Raw genomic sequence first — 18,710 nt, forward strand, 5'->3', positions numbered from 1 at the left:
TTGGTCAGCTTTTATGATGTGTATTTTGCTACAGATTTTGGTGACCATCCAAAACAATGCCGTGTGCTAAGCTAAATGCTAATGCTAAGCTAAATGCTAAACAGCGAACTGGAATTCTTCTGTTACACTGTAAAAAGTTAGATTCATTTTAAATTACTTCAATGATAAAGCTTAATTTTTTTTACGTGCAACAAATTAAAATAATTTGTATAATTTTAAAATAAGGGGAGAAAATGTGAATTGATAAATTGTTAATTTTTTAAGTGTTACGTAAAATTTGTACACTTTTTACAATGTAAATGCGCAAACCAGTCCCTCCAGAAAAATGCGATTATGTGATTGCATGATTCATAATCAGCCAAAGTCCGCAGATTTATGCGGGGGCACTTTCGCCGCATTAATTGCAGTTTTCTGCTCGCAAAATATGCGGGGGCTTGCAAACGCAGCAGAGTTCAATTTAATCAAACCAAATATGGCAAGTGTGAACACACTCAAAAATCCATCCTCATCATTTACATTCAATTAAATCTGGCATCTACATAACATATTTTATTCTTAAACCTTTGTGCACACATGAAATCCTCAATGTACTGTAAGAATAGTCAAGCGTTCTCACACATTCAGCCTGTATATCTGATGGTGTTTATTTGATCAGGTCCGTCTGTTTATATGGTAAAATGCTACACATAATTTTGGGCTTAGTGCTGGTTTAAAGGTCTGTAAACAATACATGATGTGCAGATGTTTATAACTATGATGGAGGTATGTTTGCTTGTGTTTATGAATAAGATGCTTTAAGTATTTACACATACTGAAGAAGAGGGGGGATGTTTCTGTGTGTGGGCGATCAGAGTTTGGGGTGACCCCCTGATGGAGGCTGAGACCCCCTGATGGACGAACAGCTTCAGGGCTTTCTGCTGGATTAAAGTCTTGTGTTCAATTCAGCCGAGCCCAGCTGAATCTACAACCCACAGCACCCACAGCTGTCTCACTGACTCTGTCTCTTTGTCTGACGGTGTCTCTCTGTGTGTCTGATTGTCTTTCTGTTAGTCTGTCTCTCTCTCTATCTGTCTGTCTGTCTAACAGTCTTTCTGTGTCTGACTCTCTGTTTGTCTCTTTGAATTCCTCTCTGTCAGACAGTCCTTCTGTCTCTCTGGCTTTCTGTCTGACTGACTGTCTCTCTGTCTGTCTGACTGACTGTCTCTTTATCGGTCTGTCTGACTGACCTTCTCTCTGTCTATCTGTCTGTCTGACTGTCTCTCTATATGTCTGATTGTCTCTCTGTCTGACTGAATGTTTCTGTCTTTCTGTCTCTCTATTGGTCTGTCTGACTGACAGTCTCTCTGTATGTCTGATTGTCTCTCTGTCTGTCTGACTATCTCTGTCTTTCTGTCTCTTTATCGATCTGTCTGACTGACTGTCTTTCTGATTGTCTCTCTCTTTGACTGTCTGTCTGTCTGTCTCTTTATATGTCTGATTGTCTCTTTGTCTGTCTGTCTGACTGTCTCTGTCCTTCTGTCTCTTTATCGGTCTGTCTGACTGACTGACTGACTGTCTCTCTGTATGTCTGATTGTCTCTCTGTCTGTCTCTGTCTTTCTATCTCTTTATCGGTCTGTCTGACTGACTGTCTTTCTGTATGTCTGATTGTCTCTCTCTCTGACTGTCTGTCTGTCTGACTGACTGTCTCTCTATATGTCTGATTGTCTCTTTGTCTGTCTGTCTGACTGTCTCTGTCTTTCTTTCTCTTTATCGGTCTGTCTGACTGACTGTCTCTCTATATGTCTGACTGTCTCTTTCTTTCTGTCTCTCTATAGGTCTGTCTGACTGTCTCTGTCTCTCTATTGGTCTGTCTGACTGACTGTCTCTCTGTATGTCTGATTGTCTCTCTGTTTGACTGACTGTCTGTCTCTCTGTAGGTCTGTCTGACACTCTATATGTCTGATTGTCTCTCTGTCTGACTGAATGTCTCTGTCTTTCTGTCTCTCTATAGGTCGGTCTGTCTGACTGACTGTCTCTCTATATGTCTGACTGTCTCTTTCTTTCTGTCTCTTTATCGGTCTGTCTGACTGACTGTCTTTCTGTATGTCTGATTGTCTCTCTCTCTGACTGTCTGTCTGTCTGACTGACTGTCTCTCTATATGTCTGATTGTCTCTTTGTCTGTCTGTCTGACTGTCTCTGTCTTTCTTTCTCTTTATCGGTCTGTCTGACTGACTGTCTCTCTATATGTCTGACTGTCTAATTCTTTCTGTCTCTCTATAGGTCTGTCTGACTGTCTCTGTCTCTCTATCGGTCGGTCTGTCTCTCTGTAATTCTGATTGTCTCTCTGTCTGACCGTCTGTCTGTCTCTCTATCGGTTTGTCTTACATTCTTTCTGTTTCTCTGACTGTCTCTCGGTATGTCTGATTGTCTCTTTTTCTGACTGACTTTTTCTTTGTCTCTCTCTCTATCTGTCTGACTCTCTATTTGTCTGTCTGATTGTCTCTCTGTCTGTCTGTCTTTCTCTCTATCGGTCTGTCTTCTTTTCAGGATAGTTTTATATGACTCAGACAGACTTTGATCAGACTTCTGCAGTCTCCTCTATAGACTCTTTCATTTCTAAACATCACAGATCAGTCCATGTCTTATCCACCAAATAATCTTCCCTTCCCTTTAAACTGTATTCTCATTTCCTACATTAGTAACAACACTGAAGACACTGTTGGTAACTTTTGAAAACCACATTTTTTATTTCAGTTATCTGTTAAGCACAAGGACTCTTTTATCCACACTGATGATGGTCTCTCTTTGATTTTGATGCTATCAGAGAGAGAGAGAGAGAGAGAGAGAGGGAGTGATGGAGTGAAATTGTATCTATGAAGAAGCCCCGGACTAATTATTGAAACCATCGTCTTTCCTCATTTTCTTTCATGTCAGGCCAGAATCATTTGTTATATTCTGTCTAGACACCGAGTTAAGTGGTGACTTGTTTAAGAGAAATCATCATAGATCATACGCATTTTACAATTTATGTTTTGTAAACAACTTTCTCAAATTAAAACCTTCCTCACAATCATTTTTTAATTAAAATTCTTGAATTCAAAATATGTTTTATGTTTCCCTTACTATCTCTTTAACCACTCCCCTCCAACCATGCATAGATCTCTCTTTACTATACAACAATTCAAGAAAGAAAGAAAGAAAGATAAAGTCTTTGGAAGTGTTATATTCCTGCTTCAATTTAGTGACTATCAGTTGCTTTCATTCCACAATCTGCGCTTGAAAATGTTTGTGAATAATATTCAGGTGTGATAGAGCGAGAGAGAGAGAGAGAAAGAGAGAGAGAGAGAGAAAGAGAGAGAGAGAAAGAGAGAGAGTGGGGGTGAGCGAGCGAGAAAGTTTATACACATTCCAGGCAGTCTGTGCCAGGAAATTCTCTCTCTCTCTCTCTCTCTCTCTCTCTCTCTCTCTCTCTCCCTGATGTGTCTAAAACAGAAACTGAACTGTACTAAAGGAAATGAAAGAGTTTAGGGAGGTTGATGTAGTGGTCGTTTTGTCTGTCTGTATGTGTGTGTGTTTGTGTGAAGGGAGGTCCTGATTTGCCACTGAGGAAAGTATGAAAACCCTTCAGGGGGATTTCCTCTGAAAGAAAGACCTCCTCCTCCTCCTCCTCTCTGTCTTTACTTTCTCTCGTTCTCTCTCTCTCTCTCACGCTGAAAAGCTCTTTACAGTCAAGACAAAACAGCGCAGTGAGCCGACAACAGAGCGCTTCACATTTCGTGCATTTTTGGAGGCGTTCAGCCCTCGCACAAACTTGCAAACTTGCTACACAATGGCTGTCGTCCACTGCAGTCCGAATCAAACAGCACAGACGTCCTGGATTCACCTCTGGATGTAGGAAAGCACGGAAACGATGCCCGTTTATCTCCAGAACTAAACTGGGAGTTTGTTTTGTTGGAGGATGACAGCTCAGTAGACGAATCCTGTCGTCAAGATGGTAAATACAATTAGTTTGGATTGGTTTTTCTGATAGCTGACTGGTGTTGGGAAACAGACCAAAGATTTAGTAGATTAGATGCACTCACATTCTCAGTATGTTTTGTCACTCTTTGTAATGAATGTTACTGGTCAAAAAGACAATGCTTCACTTTATAAACGGCAAAATGTAAGCGTTTTAAGAGACAAACTGACTTAAGATCAGCTACAGTATCTTTTTTTCTAACCCTGAACTCAAGATCTCTCGCATGCACTTGTTTAGACTAGACAAAGACTAGAAGATGTGTAGATAAAACTCTAATGAACATATTTATTGTGTCCACTTTTTGCTTCAATGACAACACTCAAGCTGACATGGACAAGTTTAAGCATCATGTGTGTTTAAATAGATAGTATAGATAAAGTCATTTGATCATTAACATCAGGGGTCTCATTTATAAAGCATACGGGGCTGGAAACGTGCATATGCCAGTTATCATGCAAAGTTCAAAAAAATTGACGGGAGAATGGGCTTGCAGGAAGGGATATGAGGATGATTTGTTTACGCACACTTGCAGGTGATCTGTGATTTATAAAGGGAACATTTTGCTTTGTTTTATAAGTCGTAATATTTTTTGGCTTTTGAGACCCCTGAACTATTTTTTACATCTGAACTTTGTTTTTAATTAGTATAAAGTTTAAAAAGTTTTAAAGAAAAGATTTTGAATGTGATGTTAAAGATTTGGAGTCGTCCCAATGCATGAGATGCTCGACTGCAAGAGCTGTGATAGTTTAGCACATGACCCACTTTCCAAACTACATCTCTGTTTCTTTCTGAACATCTGATGATGTTTCGTACAGCCTCCACAATCTGTCTGTATTTTTTTTTTTTAGTTATTTCATCAGATGTACTTTATCTCTAATAGTACAGTGTTTCAAACATTAACATGCAGATGTAGAGAGAGATACAGTACATTACGTCGGTGGAGTTTATAACTGGAATGTAAACATGCACAGCCAAAAAAAATTACTACAGACTTCACAACACGCCTTCAGAAATAACATCTCACATCATTACAATTATATATATTCTGTCATACAGTCATTTTCTGGTGGTTTTATTGGCATTTCTGGGAAACCAAATGATTGCCTTGATAGTTGTTTATGTCTTAAAAATATGCAAACAAAATCTTTATAGAGCACCACAGTCAGGTTTGTAAATTTTCTTCATAGACAAATATGATTTTAATAATAGGGTATAAACCTACAAAAGCACTAGCTCTGAACTTAAGTGATGGTGTTTGCTTCGGTAGAAGTGTGATTTAAACTTCATTTAAATATATGAAGTGATAAACTATGCAACTATAATCATAAAGAGATTTCCACCAATCACCAGAGGATTCACTGTTACCATAGTAATATCAGTATCAGTAGTGACCGCATGCTCTCACAAACTCTTTGAATGAAACAATCAGACCAGACTGATCTCACGAGAATTTGTACATTTATTACAAGTTGGCTAAATCAAATAAAATTTGTACGAAGTTTGTACGATTATCAGTGAGTGCGTTTACACGCACAGAATAAGTGGATAACTATCAAAAATCTGATTATTATAGAAACCTGTTTCATGCGTTTACATGCAAATCAATAACCTGGCTATGCAGAAAACACGCGTTTACATTGAAATTTAGAGATTTGTCAGGTTTCATGCAGGCAGTGATGTCACGGCCTATAGTACAGTCGTTCAAAAAGCCGATGGGAAATCTGTCTTGCGCTATACTGCTGTATCTCTTCTCATGTCTCCACAACCTGTAAATTTGACATAAGCTTTCATTTTCACAGTTTCTCTGCCAACTGCTTGACCATCCGAACGCAAACTTTTATGCGTTACTTTGCGCTTACTGAAAGATAAATGTCACACCTACCGCGGTAGAGGCGGCAAGCGCAGGTGATTTACATAAGTGAAGTCAATGCAAAGACGCGATTAGGCATCCTGCGGCGCGAATGGCGCGGAACGCACAAATTGAGCGTTGCAGCGGGAAACGCGCAAGTTGAAAAATCGGAACTTCGGCGGATTTCTGCATCTTGTTAACCAATCAGGACCTTGCTGTAGTAGTGACGTGATTATAGGACGTGAGCGGAGTCTCAGCGGAGAGGCAGAAGCCCCTCCCATGATCCGAATTTCAGCGTGAATGTCTCGAATGACTAGAATTCCATGCACGGCTTTCACACGCGAATGAAGCAAGTAAACTCAAAATGTTCAAGGTCCAACTACACGTGATTAGCGCGTTTTTGCCGCCTTTACCGCAGCTGGTGGGAACGCACCATAAAAGTGTTTACATGCAACGCGAAATCGGGGTAGTAAGTAAAAAACAACCTGTGACGATAATTTTTCCCTCACGCCATTTATGGGCTTTCCCCGATAAAAGAAAAGATTTTTACGCATTTACATGACCCCAAACGTTATCAGTTTATTAAGCATAATTGGTGTGAGACTGTGCATGTAAACGTACTCAGAAATAAAACAATAACGCCGAAACGTCACATGGGGCAAAGGCAAATCGTACACAAATGTACAAATATGGTCGTATGAATTCATACGAATTAGCCACCTGGTAAAATACGTACAAATTACCATGAGATAGCATTGATTAAGCCGTCTCTCTCAACTCTCAATCTACTTACAAATTTGTATGATCGCAACAAACCAATCGTGCAATAATATCACAATATTAACAAATCGCAATAATATCACAATATATAATATTGCAATAAACTAAAAAAAGCGAAATGTATGTTTTTACAATACTATCTGGATTGATGATTCCAAAACTGTTTTATACTCTACTGCTCTGAATCGATCACATCATCTATGTTCCTGTATAGCTCAGTGGTAGATCATTACATTAGCATCACCAAATGCCATGGGTTCGAACCCAGGGAACGCACTTGCTGAAAATAACGTAAACCTTGTAATGCACTGTAAGTTGCTTTGGATAAAAGCGTATACCAAATGCATAAATATAAATGAGAGGAGTTCAATTCCTCCCGAATTTAATGTCTTTCGTTTGATTTGTAATGTTGAGCTTGGTTTAAGAATCTTTTGAAATCTCTTTGGGGCAGGCACTGTTGTGCTCAATTCTTTTAAAGTCAGTGAATGAGTCGTGTACACACCCACTTTAATATAATTGACTTTAGAGAGTCTATGGCTGTATAATGTGTACAGTAGATCAGGTCTTGCTAAAGCAATGCGTCTTAATGTGTTTGGTACACATGAATGTGATGTACAGAATGTGAAACACATGCAGGTGCAGATTCCTAGACATGATTAAGAGTAATCCAGAGCTAGGTTTTAGATATTTTAGGACAATTAAGTAGTTTTTACAAACATACTGATGCGCATATTTGTTAAGGTATGTCAATGCAAAATGTTTAAATTGAGCCAACTTAAAAATGCATTTTTGTCTGGATTTTTGGGAGATATGTTTGTTGTGTTTTCGGGAGAGCTGCACACCTGCATGCTGTTTTTATACTATGGTTAAAGTGAGAGCTTGACGGCTGGACGAAAACAACATTAGACCAAACCCTCACATTCACACACAAACAACCCTCTCGCTGTGCTCGGGCCGTTACGACCTCTGACAGACCTTGACAACACTAATAACATGCAAGTACAAACATTAACAAGTCATGCATACACACACACACACACACACACACACACACACCTTACCACTAAACGCACACACATGTACACACGACTCATGGCTGCTATCCGGTATGCTCGGTTTTAAACCAGATGTCCACATATGTGAAATTATTGCTGTCAAAGAAACACTGCAGAAATCACCCGCTTAAAGTCCCAAAATAACAGGAATTCTGGGAGAGATTTGTGCAGACCGGTTAAATCTGGTGTTTGAGTCTGTTTTAAAAAAAAGTAGTGATCAGTCTACATAGACAGCATCCTAACTTCTGCAGTTTTGAGTGTTTTGGCATTTGCATATTGCTAACCCAGGTGAAAAAGTAATACACCTCCATAGTGTACTTAAAGTGCTGTATTTTCGCACACTAATTTTGTACTTTATATACTAAAAATTCATCTTTAGTTCTTCTTAAGATGTTCTTAAGATCATCTAAGTGTACTTCACTGTGCTATTTTGAGACACCATTAATATGAACTAAAATGCACTTTTAACATACTATCTCTGTATTAAAAAATGTATTTATTTAACACTTGTATTAAACTTGAACTCAACTTTCATACAAAGATGGGTTCAAGTTTACTACAAGTGGTTCCTAAATACATTTTTAGCATATTTTAGTTCATATTAATGGTGTCTCAAAATAGCACACTTAGATGATCTTAAAAACATCTTATGAAGTACGTAAGATGAATTTTTTATTAAATTAAGTACAAAATTAGTTTGCGAAAATAAAGCACTTTAAGTACACTATGGAAGTGTACTACTTTTTTACCTGGGAAGCTAATAAAGTATAAAATACCCATCATTTATAAAGCACTGTATCTATAGTTTTGGTATAATAGTCTTTGTGTTAGTGTAAATACTTGCTAGCTTCTGGAACAGAGCCCTGATGTGGTTAAACAGGTTTATTTTGGCAAAGCCGGTTAATGAAATTGGCGAGGTATGTCAGTATGATAGATTAAAGGAAAAGGGCGACATAAAATTATCCCATATTTTACATGCTAGGTGTATATGACTTTCCTCTTTCTGCCAAACACAGTCAGATTTATATTAAATAATATCCTGGCTCTTTTCAGATTTATAAAGGCATTGAATAGTGCCCCATTTGTAAAGCTCTGTGATATCAAGCGTCCAGGCTCGTGAACACGCACAAAGCCATAGTTTTTACCTCGGAAGACATTTAATAACTGTTTGGATTAGATTTGGGTGGATGGATGCACTTTTGGGGGCTTTAAAATGGGGCACTATCCAATACCATTATAAAGCTGAAAAGCGTCTTATACACTAAGGATGGATTAAGTGAGTAAAACGTGGGACATTTTTTCTATTCTGGACCGGACAATTCCTTAAAGTAGATAAACTAGAAAGGAACAGAAAACCAATTTTTCTAGCAAAGCTATCATGTTGTACTGAGGATAACCGCACAACCTATAACATGTCATAAAACGTCCTGCCAAGACTCTTACTGGCGGTTTTTATGCTTTTCTATCATATTGAAGAGGATGAACCGCAGCTGGCCTGTGATGTGTATTTTGTTTTCTTTGACCCCTCTCAGTTTCTGTCACGCACACAGACAGCTCGGCCTGATTTACTTCTGCTCTTCATTAGGATGTTACTTGTGGTCCAGATGTTCACTCAGTTGGTGTCTCAAACAACATCTAAGAAAAGCACTTACTATATGGCACGTAACAAAGCCTTGCCAAAACCACAGTAAGAACAATGACGATTCTTTCCTTTCTCTTTGCCACCTGACATAATGTCTGAATGCTCAATGTGATTTACTTCATCTTTATGATTCAATGACATTAATAATATTTCCTGCTGCGACCGATCGACACCTCGATGATGGAAAAGGTGTAGACTTTCCGAATTGTAGGAAAATGTAAGCGATACGTGTGTGCGAGTGTTAAGGTATGTTCATGGTCGTTTGTGTCTCAAGTTTATTTTGGAAATAAGTTCATTGACCCTCAATCAAAATCTAATGAAATGTGATATCATTTGGAGGCAGTTTTGCGGTCTTGGATCTCAGCGAGAAACCACAGAGCGTTGTTTCATCTGCAGGGCAATCTGGGGAGAACATCAATAAAATATACGAGTTGTAAAACAAGTTGGAAAGACCTGTTTGTGAATGCCGAAGGTGAAGCATGACTCTGCTGAGATTAAATAGGTTGTGAATATAAATGCGCAAACTGTGTATGTGATTTATGAACCTAAAGGATTATTAATGGTGGTGATTGAGGAGATTCCCCCATTCATATGTAAAGCGCTTTGAGTACTGAGAAAAGCGCTATATAAATGTAAGGAATTATTATTATTATTAGTGGTGCTTGCATTTATGCAAGGCATCACTATTACTATTGCTCAGGGATATTATTATTATGTTGGCTTTGAAAAAGCCAACATACTGTTATTGCTATTAAACTTATTATTATTATGTTGGCTTTGAAAAAGCCAACATACTGTTATTGCATTTAAACTTATTATTATTATTATTATTCTTTCTTATCCCCCAAAATTTCTGACACTAACTCGTCCTAGAGCTTTCAAGCTACATGCACCAAATTTTCCACAGACCTTCAGACTGGTCTGACTTAGTGTGCTATATCTTTTCTAACTGATGGGACCTTCCGAATTCCTAAACGGGGGGCTTGAACACCCCAAAATTTCCATTGACTTAACATTGAGACAAACTTTGACGGGTCATAGCTGTGAGTGAGAAACTTGTAGAAACTTGTGGCTTACCACATTTAAGGTGGCTGACAGGCTCTGTAAGAACATACATCACAATGGGGTGTAAGCTGTACCCCTGGGGTGTAAGAGACCCCCAAAATTTCCCATTGACTTATAATGGGGCAGGAAACATGCCCATATAAGGGAATAAAAGCGTCCCAGATGGAATATCTTTACTTTGGAGTGTCGTAGAGACATGGGGGTGGGCTCATTTTACTCAGTCATCCAATCAGTCTCTTAGGATTGCCCCAAAGCTATTTAGCCACGCCCCTAGCAACAATTTTGGGTACCCTAGCAACATCTCCCATAGACTACCATTATAAAAAGCCCAGATGGATATCTTTACACCAGAGTGTCATAGAGACATAGGGGTGGGCTCATTTTACTCAGGCATCCAATCAGTCTTAATAGGATTCTTATTGAGGAATTAAGCCACGCCCCTAGCAACCAAATATGAGCACCCTAGCAACATAATAAACAAAGCCTTATATCTCTTGGTCTGAACATCATAGAGACATGGGGGTTGGGTCTTTGGGTCATGTTAGCTTCATGCTAGCTCCATGCTAAGTCATACTAGCTTCATGCTAGTTTCATGCTAGCTTTATGCTAATTTCATAATAAATCTTGCTAACTTCATGCTAAATCATGTTAGCTTCATGTTAAATCTTGTGAGCTGCACGCCAAATAGTGCTACCGTCATGCTAATCATGTTAGCATCATGCTAATCATGCTAGCTTCACGTTAAATCATGCTAGCTTCATGCTAATCATGCTAACCTTATGCTTACTTCATGATAATCATGCTAGCATCATGCTAGCATCATGCTAATCATGCTAGAATCATGCTAGCTTCATGCTAATCATGCTAGAATCATGTTAGCTTCATGCTAATCATGCTAGAATCATGCTAGTTTCATGCTAATCATGCTAGAATTATGCTAGTTTCATGCTAACATCATGCTAGCTTCATGCTAATCATATTAACATCATGTTAGCTTCATGCTTATCATGCTAGCATCATGCTAGCTTCATGCTAATCATGCTAGCATCATGCTAACTTCATGCTAATCATGCTAACATCATGTTAGCTTCATGCTAATCATGCTAGCATCATGCTAGCTTCATGCTAACCATGCTAACATCATGCTAGCTTCATGCTAATCATGCTAACATCATGCTAGCTTCATGCTAATCATGCTAGCATCATGCTAGCTTCATGGTAACATCATGCTAGCTTCATGCTAATCATGCTAGCATCATGCTAACTTCATGCTAATCATGCTAGCATCATGCTAATCATACTAGCATCATGCTAATCATGCTAGCATCATGCTAGCTTCATGCTAATCATGTTAGCATCATGCTAACTTCATGCTAATCATGTTAGCATCATGCTAGCTTCATGCTAATCATGTTAACATCATGCTAGCTTCATGCTAATCATGCTAGCATCATGTTAGCTTCATGCTAACATCATGCTAATCATGCTAGCATCATGCTAGCTTCATGCTAATCATGCTAACATCATGCTAGCTTCATGCTAATCATGTTAGCTTCATGCTAATCATGCTAGCGTCATGCTAATCATGTTAACATCATGCTAATCATGCTAGCTTCATGCTAATCATGCTAGCATCATGTTAGCATCATGCTAATCATGTTAGCATCATGCTAACATCATGTTAACATCATGTTAACATCATGCTAGCTTCATGCTAATCATGCTAGCATCATGCTAGCTTCATGCTAATCATGCTATCATCATGCTAGCTTCATGCTAACATCAGGCTAACTTCATGCTAATCATGCTACCTTCATACTTAAACATTCTAACAGCCAGATAGCCTACTAAACTAAACTTCTGTCAAACCATTTTAAACGTTCAAGCTACGCTTTTTCAAGCCAACATAAAGTTTGTCTTCAAACTTTAATATCTAGTTATTATTATTATTATTCTTCTTAGCACCCCAAAATTATCGACACTAACTCGTCCTAGAGCTTTCAAGCTACATGCACCAAATTTTCCACGGACCTTAAGACTGGTCTGACTTAGTGTGCTATATCTTTTCTAACTGATGGGACCTTCCGAATTCCTAAACGGGGGGCTCAAACACCCCAAAACTCCCATTTACTTAACATGGAGACAAACTTTGACGGGTCATAGCTACGAGTGAGAAACTTGTAGAAACTTGTGGCTTACCACATTTAAGGAGGCTGACAGGCTCTGTAAGAACATACATCAAAATGGGGTGTAAGCTATACCCCTGGGGTGTAAGAGGCCCCCAAAATTTCCCATTGACTTATAATGGGGCAGGAAACATGCCCATATAAGGGAATAAAAGCGTCCCAGATGGAATATCTTTACTTTAGAGTGTCGTAGAGACATGGGGGTGGGTTCATTTTACTCAGTCATCCAATTAGTCTCTTAGGATCGCCCCAGAGCTATTAAGCCACGCCCCTAGCAACAATTTTGGGTACCCTAGCAACATCTCCCATAGACTACCATTATAAAAAGCCCAGATGGATATCTTTACACCAGAGTGTCATAGAGACATAGGGGTTGGCTCATTTTACTCAGGCATCCAATCAGTCTCTTAGGATTCTTATTGAGGTATTAAGCCACGCCCCTAGCAACCAAATATGAACACCCTAGCAACATAATAAACGAAGCCTTATATCTCTGGATCTGAACATCATAGAGACATGGGGGTTGGGTCTTTGGGTCATGTTAGCGTCATGCTAGCTCCATGCTAAGTCATATTAGCTTCATGCTAGTTTCATGCTAGCTTTATGCTAATTTCATAATAAATCTTGCTAACTTCATGCTAAATCATGCTAACTTCATGTTAAATCTTGTTAGCTTCACGTTAAATAGTGCTAGCTTCATGCTAATCATGCTAACATCATGCTAATCATGCTAACTTCACGTTAAATCTTGTTAGCTTCACGTTAAATAGTGCTAGCTTCATGCTAATCATGTTAGCTTCATGCTAATCATGCTAACCTTATGCTTACTTCATGTTAATTATGTTAGCCTCATGCTAGCTTCATGCTAATCATGGTAACATCATGCTAGCTTCATGCTAATCATGCTAACATCATGCTAGCTTCGTGCTAATCATGCTAGTATCATGCTAGCTTCGTGCTAATCATGCTAGCATCATGCTAGCTTCATGCTAATCATGCTAGCTTCATGCTAATCATGCTAGCTTCATGCTAATCATGCTAACATCATGCTAGCTTCATGCTTATCATGCTTATCATGCTAACATCATGCTGGCTTCGTGCTAATCATGTTAGCTTCATGCTAGCTTCATGCTAATCATGCTAGCTTCATGCTAATCATGCTAATCATGCTAGCATCATGCTAGCTTCATGCTAATCATGTTAGCATCATGCTAGCTTCATGCTAATCATGTTAGCATCATGCTAGCTTCATGCTAATCATGCTAGCATCATGCTAGCTTCATGCTAAACATGCGTGCTTCATGCTAATCATGTTAGCTTCATGCTAGCTTCATGCTAGCTTCATGCTAATCATGCTAGCTTCATGCTAATCATGTTAGCTTCATGCTAGCTTCATGCTAATCATGCTAGCTTCATGCTAACTTAATGCTAATCATGCTAGCTTCATGCTAATCATGCTAGCTTCATGCTAGCTTCACGCTAATCATGCTTGCATCATGCTAGCTTCACGGTAATCATGCTAGCTTCATGCTAGCTTCACGCTAATCATGCTAGCTTCATGCTAGCTTCACGCTAATCATGCTAGCATCATGCTAGCTTAATGCTAAACATGCTAGCTTCATGCTAATCATGTTAGCTTCATGCTAATCATGCTAACTTCATGCTAGCTTCATGCTAATCACGCTAGCTTTATGCTAGCTTCATGCTAATCATGCTAGCTTCATGCTAGCTTCATGCTAATCATGCTAGCTTCATGCTAGCTTCATGCTAATTATGCTAGCTTCATGCTAGCTTCATGCTAATCATGCTAGCATCATGCTAGCTTTATGCTAATCATGTTAGCTTCATGCTAACTTCATGCTAATCATGCTAGCTTCATGCTAGATTCATGCTAATCATGCTAGCTTCATGACAGCTTCATGCTAATCATGCTAGCTTCATGCTAGCTTCATGCTAATCATGTTAACATCATGTTAGCTTCATGCTAATCATGCTAACATCATGTTAGCTTCATGCTAATCATGCTAACATCATGTTAGCTTCATGCTAATCATGCTAGCATCATGCTAATCATGTTAGCTTCATGCTTTTCATGTTAACATCATGCTAAATCATGCTACCTTCATACTTAAACTAACAGCCAGATACTAAACTTCTGTCAAACCGTTTTAAACGTTCAGGCTACGCTTTTTCAAGCCAACATAAAGTTTGTCTTCAAACTTTAATATCTAGTTATATCTTTATTCTTATGTCGCAAAAATTTCGGCGCGTAACTCGTCCCACACGGTTTGTCGTAGACCCATAAAAGAGGGCCCAAATTGACCGGTTTATTGAGGAATGGTGTGCTATATCTTTTTTAAGGGATTGGGTGCAGGATTTTCGAAAGGGGGGCGAAAAACCACCCGAAAAATCCCATTGACTTAACATTGCGCCCAACTTTGACCAGTCATAGCTCCACTCGAGGATTTTGTAGAAACATGTGGGTTACAACACTTGAAGAGGGTGGTAGACTCTGTAAGAACATACATCACAATGGGGTGTAAGTTGTACCCCTGGGGTGTAAGAGGCACCCGAAATTTCCCATTGACTTATAATGGGGCAGGAAACATGCCCATATAAGGGAATAAAAAAGTTCCAGATGGGATATCTTTGCTTTACATTGTCGTAGAGACAAGGGGGTGGGCTCATTTTACTCAGACATCCAATCAATCTATCAGGATAGTCCCAGAGCTATTAAGCCACGCCCCTAGCAACCATTTTGGGCACCCTAGCAACATCTCCCATAGACTGCCATTATAAAATGCCTAGATGGATATCTTTGCACCACAGTGTCATAGAGACATGGGGGTGGGCTCATTTTACTCAGGCATCCAATCAGTCTCTCAGGATCCTTACATAGGTATTAAGCCACGCCCCTAGCAACCACTTTTGAGCACCCTAGCAACATAAAATTCAAACAGTTATATCTTGGCATCAGAACATCGTAGAGACACGGGGGTTGGACCGTTTGACTCGTCACTTGGACTGTAATCATTATGGGATGCCAATTTTTTCCCTAGCAACCAAATACAGCACCCTAGCAACAGAGTAAACAAAGCCTTATATCTCCGCATCAGAACATCGTAGAAACACGGGGGTTGGACCGTTTGACTCGTGACTCGGAGTGTAATCACTAGTGGATGCCAATTTTTTCCCTAGCAACCAAATACAGTACCCTAGCAACCGAATAAACAAAGCCTTATATCTCCGCATCAGAACATCGTAGAAACACGGGGGTTGGACCGTTTGACTCGTGACTCGGAGTGTAATCACTAGTGGATGCCAATTTTGTCCCTAGCAACCAAATACAGCACCCTAGCAACAGAGTAAACAAAACCTTATATCTCCGCATCAGAACATCGTAGAGACACGGGGGTTGGACCGTTTGACTCGTGACTCGGCGTGTAATCACTATGGGATGCCATTTTTTCCCCTAGCAACCAAATACAGTACCCTAGCAACAGAGTAAACAAAACCTTATATCTCCGCATCAGAACATCCTAGAGACACGGGGGTTGGACCGTTTGACTCATGACTCAGAGTCTAATCACTATGGGATGCCATTTTTTCCCCTAGCAACCAAATACAGTAACCTAGCAACAGAGTAAACAAAGCCTTATATCTCTGCATCAAAACTTTGTAGAGAAACGGGGGTTGGACCGTTTGACTCGTGACTCGGCGTGTAATCACTATGGGATGCCATTTTTTTCCATAGCAACCAAATACAGTACCCTAGCAACAGAGTAAACAAAGCCTTATATCTCTGCATCAGAACATCGTAGAGACACGGGGGTTGGACCGTTTGACTTGTGACTCGGCGTGTAATCACTATGGGATGCCATTTTTTCCCTAGCAACCAAATACAGTACCCTAGCAACAGAGTAAACAAAGCCTTATATCTCCGCATCAGAACATCGTAGAAACACGGGGGTTGGACCGTTTGACTCGTGACTCGGAGTGTAATCACTAGTGGATGCCAATTTTTTCCCTAGCAACCAAATACAGTACCCTAGCAACCGAATAAACAAAGCCTTATATCTCCGCATCAGAACATCGTAGAAACACGGGGGTTGGACCGTTTGACTCGTGACTCGGAGTGTAATCACTAGTGGATGCCAATTTTGTCCCTAGCAACCAAATACAGCACCCTAGCAACAGAGTAAACAAAACCTTATATCTCCGCATCAGAACATCGTAGAGACACGGGGGTTGGACCGTTTGACTCGTGACTCGGCGTGTAATCACTATGGGATGCCATTTTTTCCCCTAGCAACCAAATACAGTACCCTAGCAACAGAGTAAACAAAACCTTATATCTCCGCATCAGAACATCCTAGAGACACGGGGGTTGGACCGTTTGACTCATGACTCAGAGTCTAATCACTATGGGATGCCATTTTTTCCCCTAGCAACCAAATACAGTAACCTAGCAACAGAGTAAACAAAGCCTTATATCTCTGCATCAAAACTTTGTAGAGAAACGGGGGTTGGACCGTTTGACTCGTGACTCGGCGTGTAATCACTATGGGATGCCATTTTTTTCCATAGCAACCAAATACAGTACCCTAGCAACAGAGTAAACAAAGCCTTATATCTCTGCATCAGAACATCGTAGAGACACGGGGGTTGGACCGTTTGACTTGTGACTCGGCGTGTAATCACTATGGGATGCCATTTTTTCCCTAGCAACCAAATACAGTACCCTAGCAACAGAGTAAACAAAGCCTTATATCTCCGCCTCAGAACATCGTAGAGACACGGGGGTTGGACCGTTTGACTCGTGACTCGGATTGTAATCATTATGGGATGCCAATTTTTCCCCTAGCAACCGAATACAGTACCCTAGCAACAGAGTAAACAAAGCCTTATATCTCCGCATCAGAACATCGTAGAGACACGGGGGTTGGACCGTTTGACTCGTGACTCGGCGGGTAATCACTATGGGATGCCATATTTTTCCATAGCAACCAAATACAGTACCCTAGCAACAGAGTAAACAAAGCCTTATATTTCCGCATCAGAACATCGTAGAGACACGGGGGTTGGACCGTTTGACTCATGACTCGGAGTGTAATCACTATGGGATGCCATTTTTTTCCCTAGCAACCAAATACAGTACCCTAGCAACAGAGGAAACAAAACCTTATATCTCCGCATCAGAACATCGTAGAGACATGGGGGTTGGACCGTTTGACTCGTGACTCAGAGTCTAATCACTATGGGATGCCATTTTTTCCCTAGCAACCAAATACAGTACCCTAGCAACAGAGTAAACAAAGCCTTATATCTCTGCATCAGAACATCGTAGAGACACGGGGGTTGGACCGTTTGACTTGTGACTCTGCTTGTAATCACTATGGGATGCCATTTTTTCCCTAGCAACCAAAAACAGTACCCTAGCAACAGAGTAAACAAAACCTTATATCTCCGCATCAGAACATCATAGAGACACTGGCTTTGGATCGTTTTACTCGTGACTGGAAGTATAATCATATACTGTCCCCAGAAATTTGCCACGGCAAGCACCACTTCACATTTTCTTCAGGAAATGTAACTATCTAGTTATTATAATTATTATTATATCTTTATTCTTATGTCTGCACAAAATTTCGGCGCGTAACTCGTCCCGCACGGTTTGTCGTAGAGCCATAAAAGAGGGATCAACTTGACCGGATTGTTGAGGAGAAGTGGGCTATATCTTTTATAAGCAATCGGGTGCAGGGTTTTCGAAAGGGGGGCGAAAAACCACCCGAAAAATCCCATTGACTTAACATTGCGCCGAACTTTGAAGGGTCATAGCTCTGCTCGAGGGTGTTGTAAAAACATGTGGGTTACAACATTTGAAGAGTGTGGTAGGCTCTTTAAGAACAAACATCACATTGGGGTGTAAGCTGTACCCCTGGGGTGTAAGAGGCACCCGAAATTTCCCATTCAAAGTCAATGGGCGAAAATCCCATAGACTTAACATTGCGAAAAACTTTGATGGGTCATAGGTCCGGGCGAGGATTTCGTAGAAGCATGTGGGTCACAACATTTGAAGAGGGTGCTAGACTCTGTCAGGACGTACCCCACAATGGGGTGTAAGTTCACCCTAG

General features: G+C 40.1%; 1 protein-coding gene and 1 long non-coding RNA gene across 3 annotated transcripts in view; one reads left to right on the forward strand and one right to left on the reverse strand.

Annotated features, from left to right (window-relative positions):
• quob (quattro b) overlaps nt 1–18,710 on the forward strand; it is a 75,673-nt gene that overhangs the window by 15,982 nt on the left and 40,981 nt on the right. The window contains exon 1 of one of the 2 annotated variants that reach the window (XM_055213320.2): nt 3,498–3,975. The exons of the other annotated variant lie outside the window; for it this stretch is intronic. Coding sequence (XP_055069295.2) covers nt 3,973–3,975 — 3 coding nt within the window. The 5' untranslated portion in view covers nt 3,498–3,972. Of the gene's footprint in view, nt 1–3,497; nt 3,976–18,710 lie in introns of those variants that run through there. 2 annotated transcript variants of the gene reach the window in all.
• LOC129450501 (uncharacterized) overlaps nt 1–18,710 on the reverse strand; it is a 38,595-nt gene that overhangs the window by 1,853 nt on the left and 18,032 nt on the right. The window lies entirely within an intron of this gene.

Source organism: Misgurnus anguillicaudatus, chromosome 8 (assembly GCF_027580225.2).
Source record: "Misgurnus anguillicaudatus chromosome 8, ASM2758022v2, whole genome shotgun sequence".
NCBI classification, from domain to species: domain Eukaryota; kingdom Metazoa; phylum Chordata; class Actinopteri; order Cypriniformes; family Cobitidae; genus Misgurnus; species Misgurnus anguillicaudatus.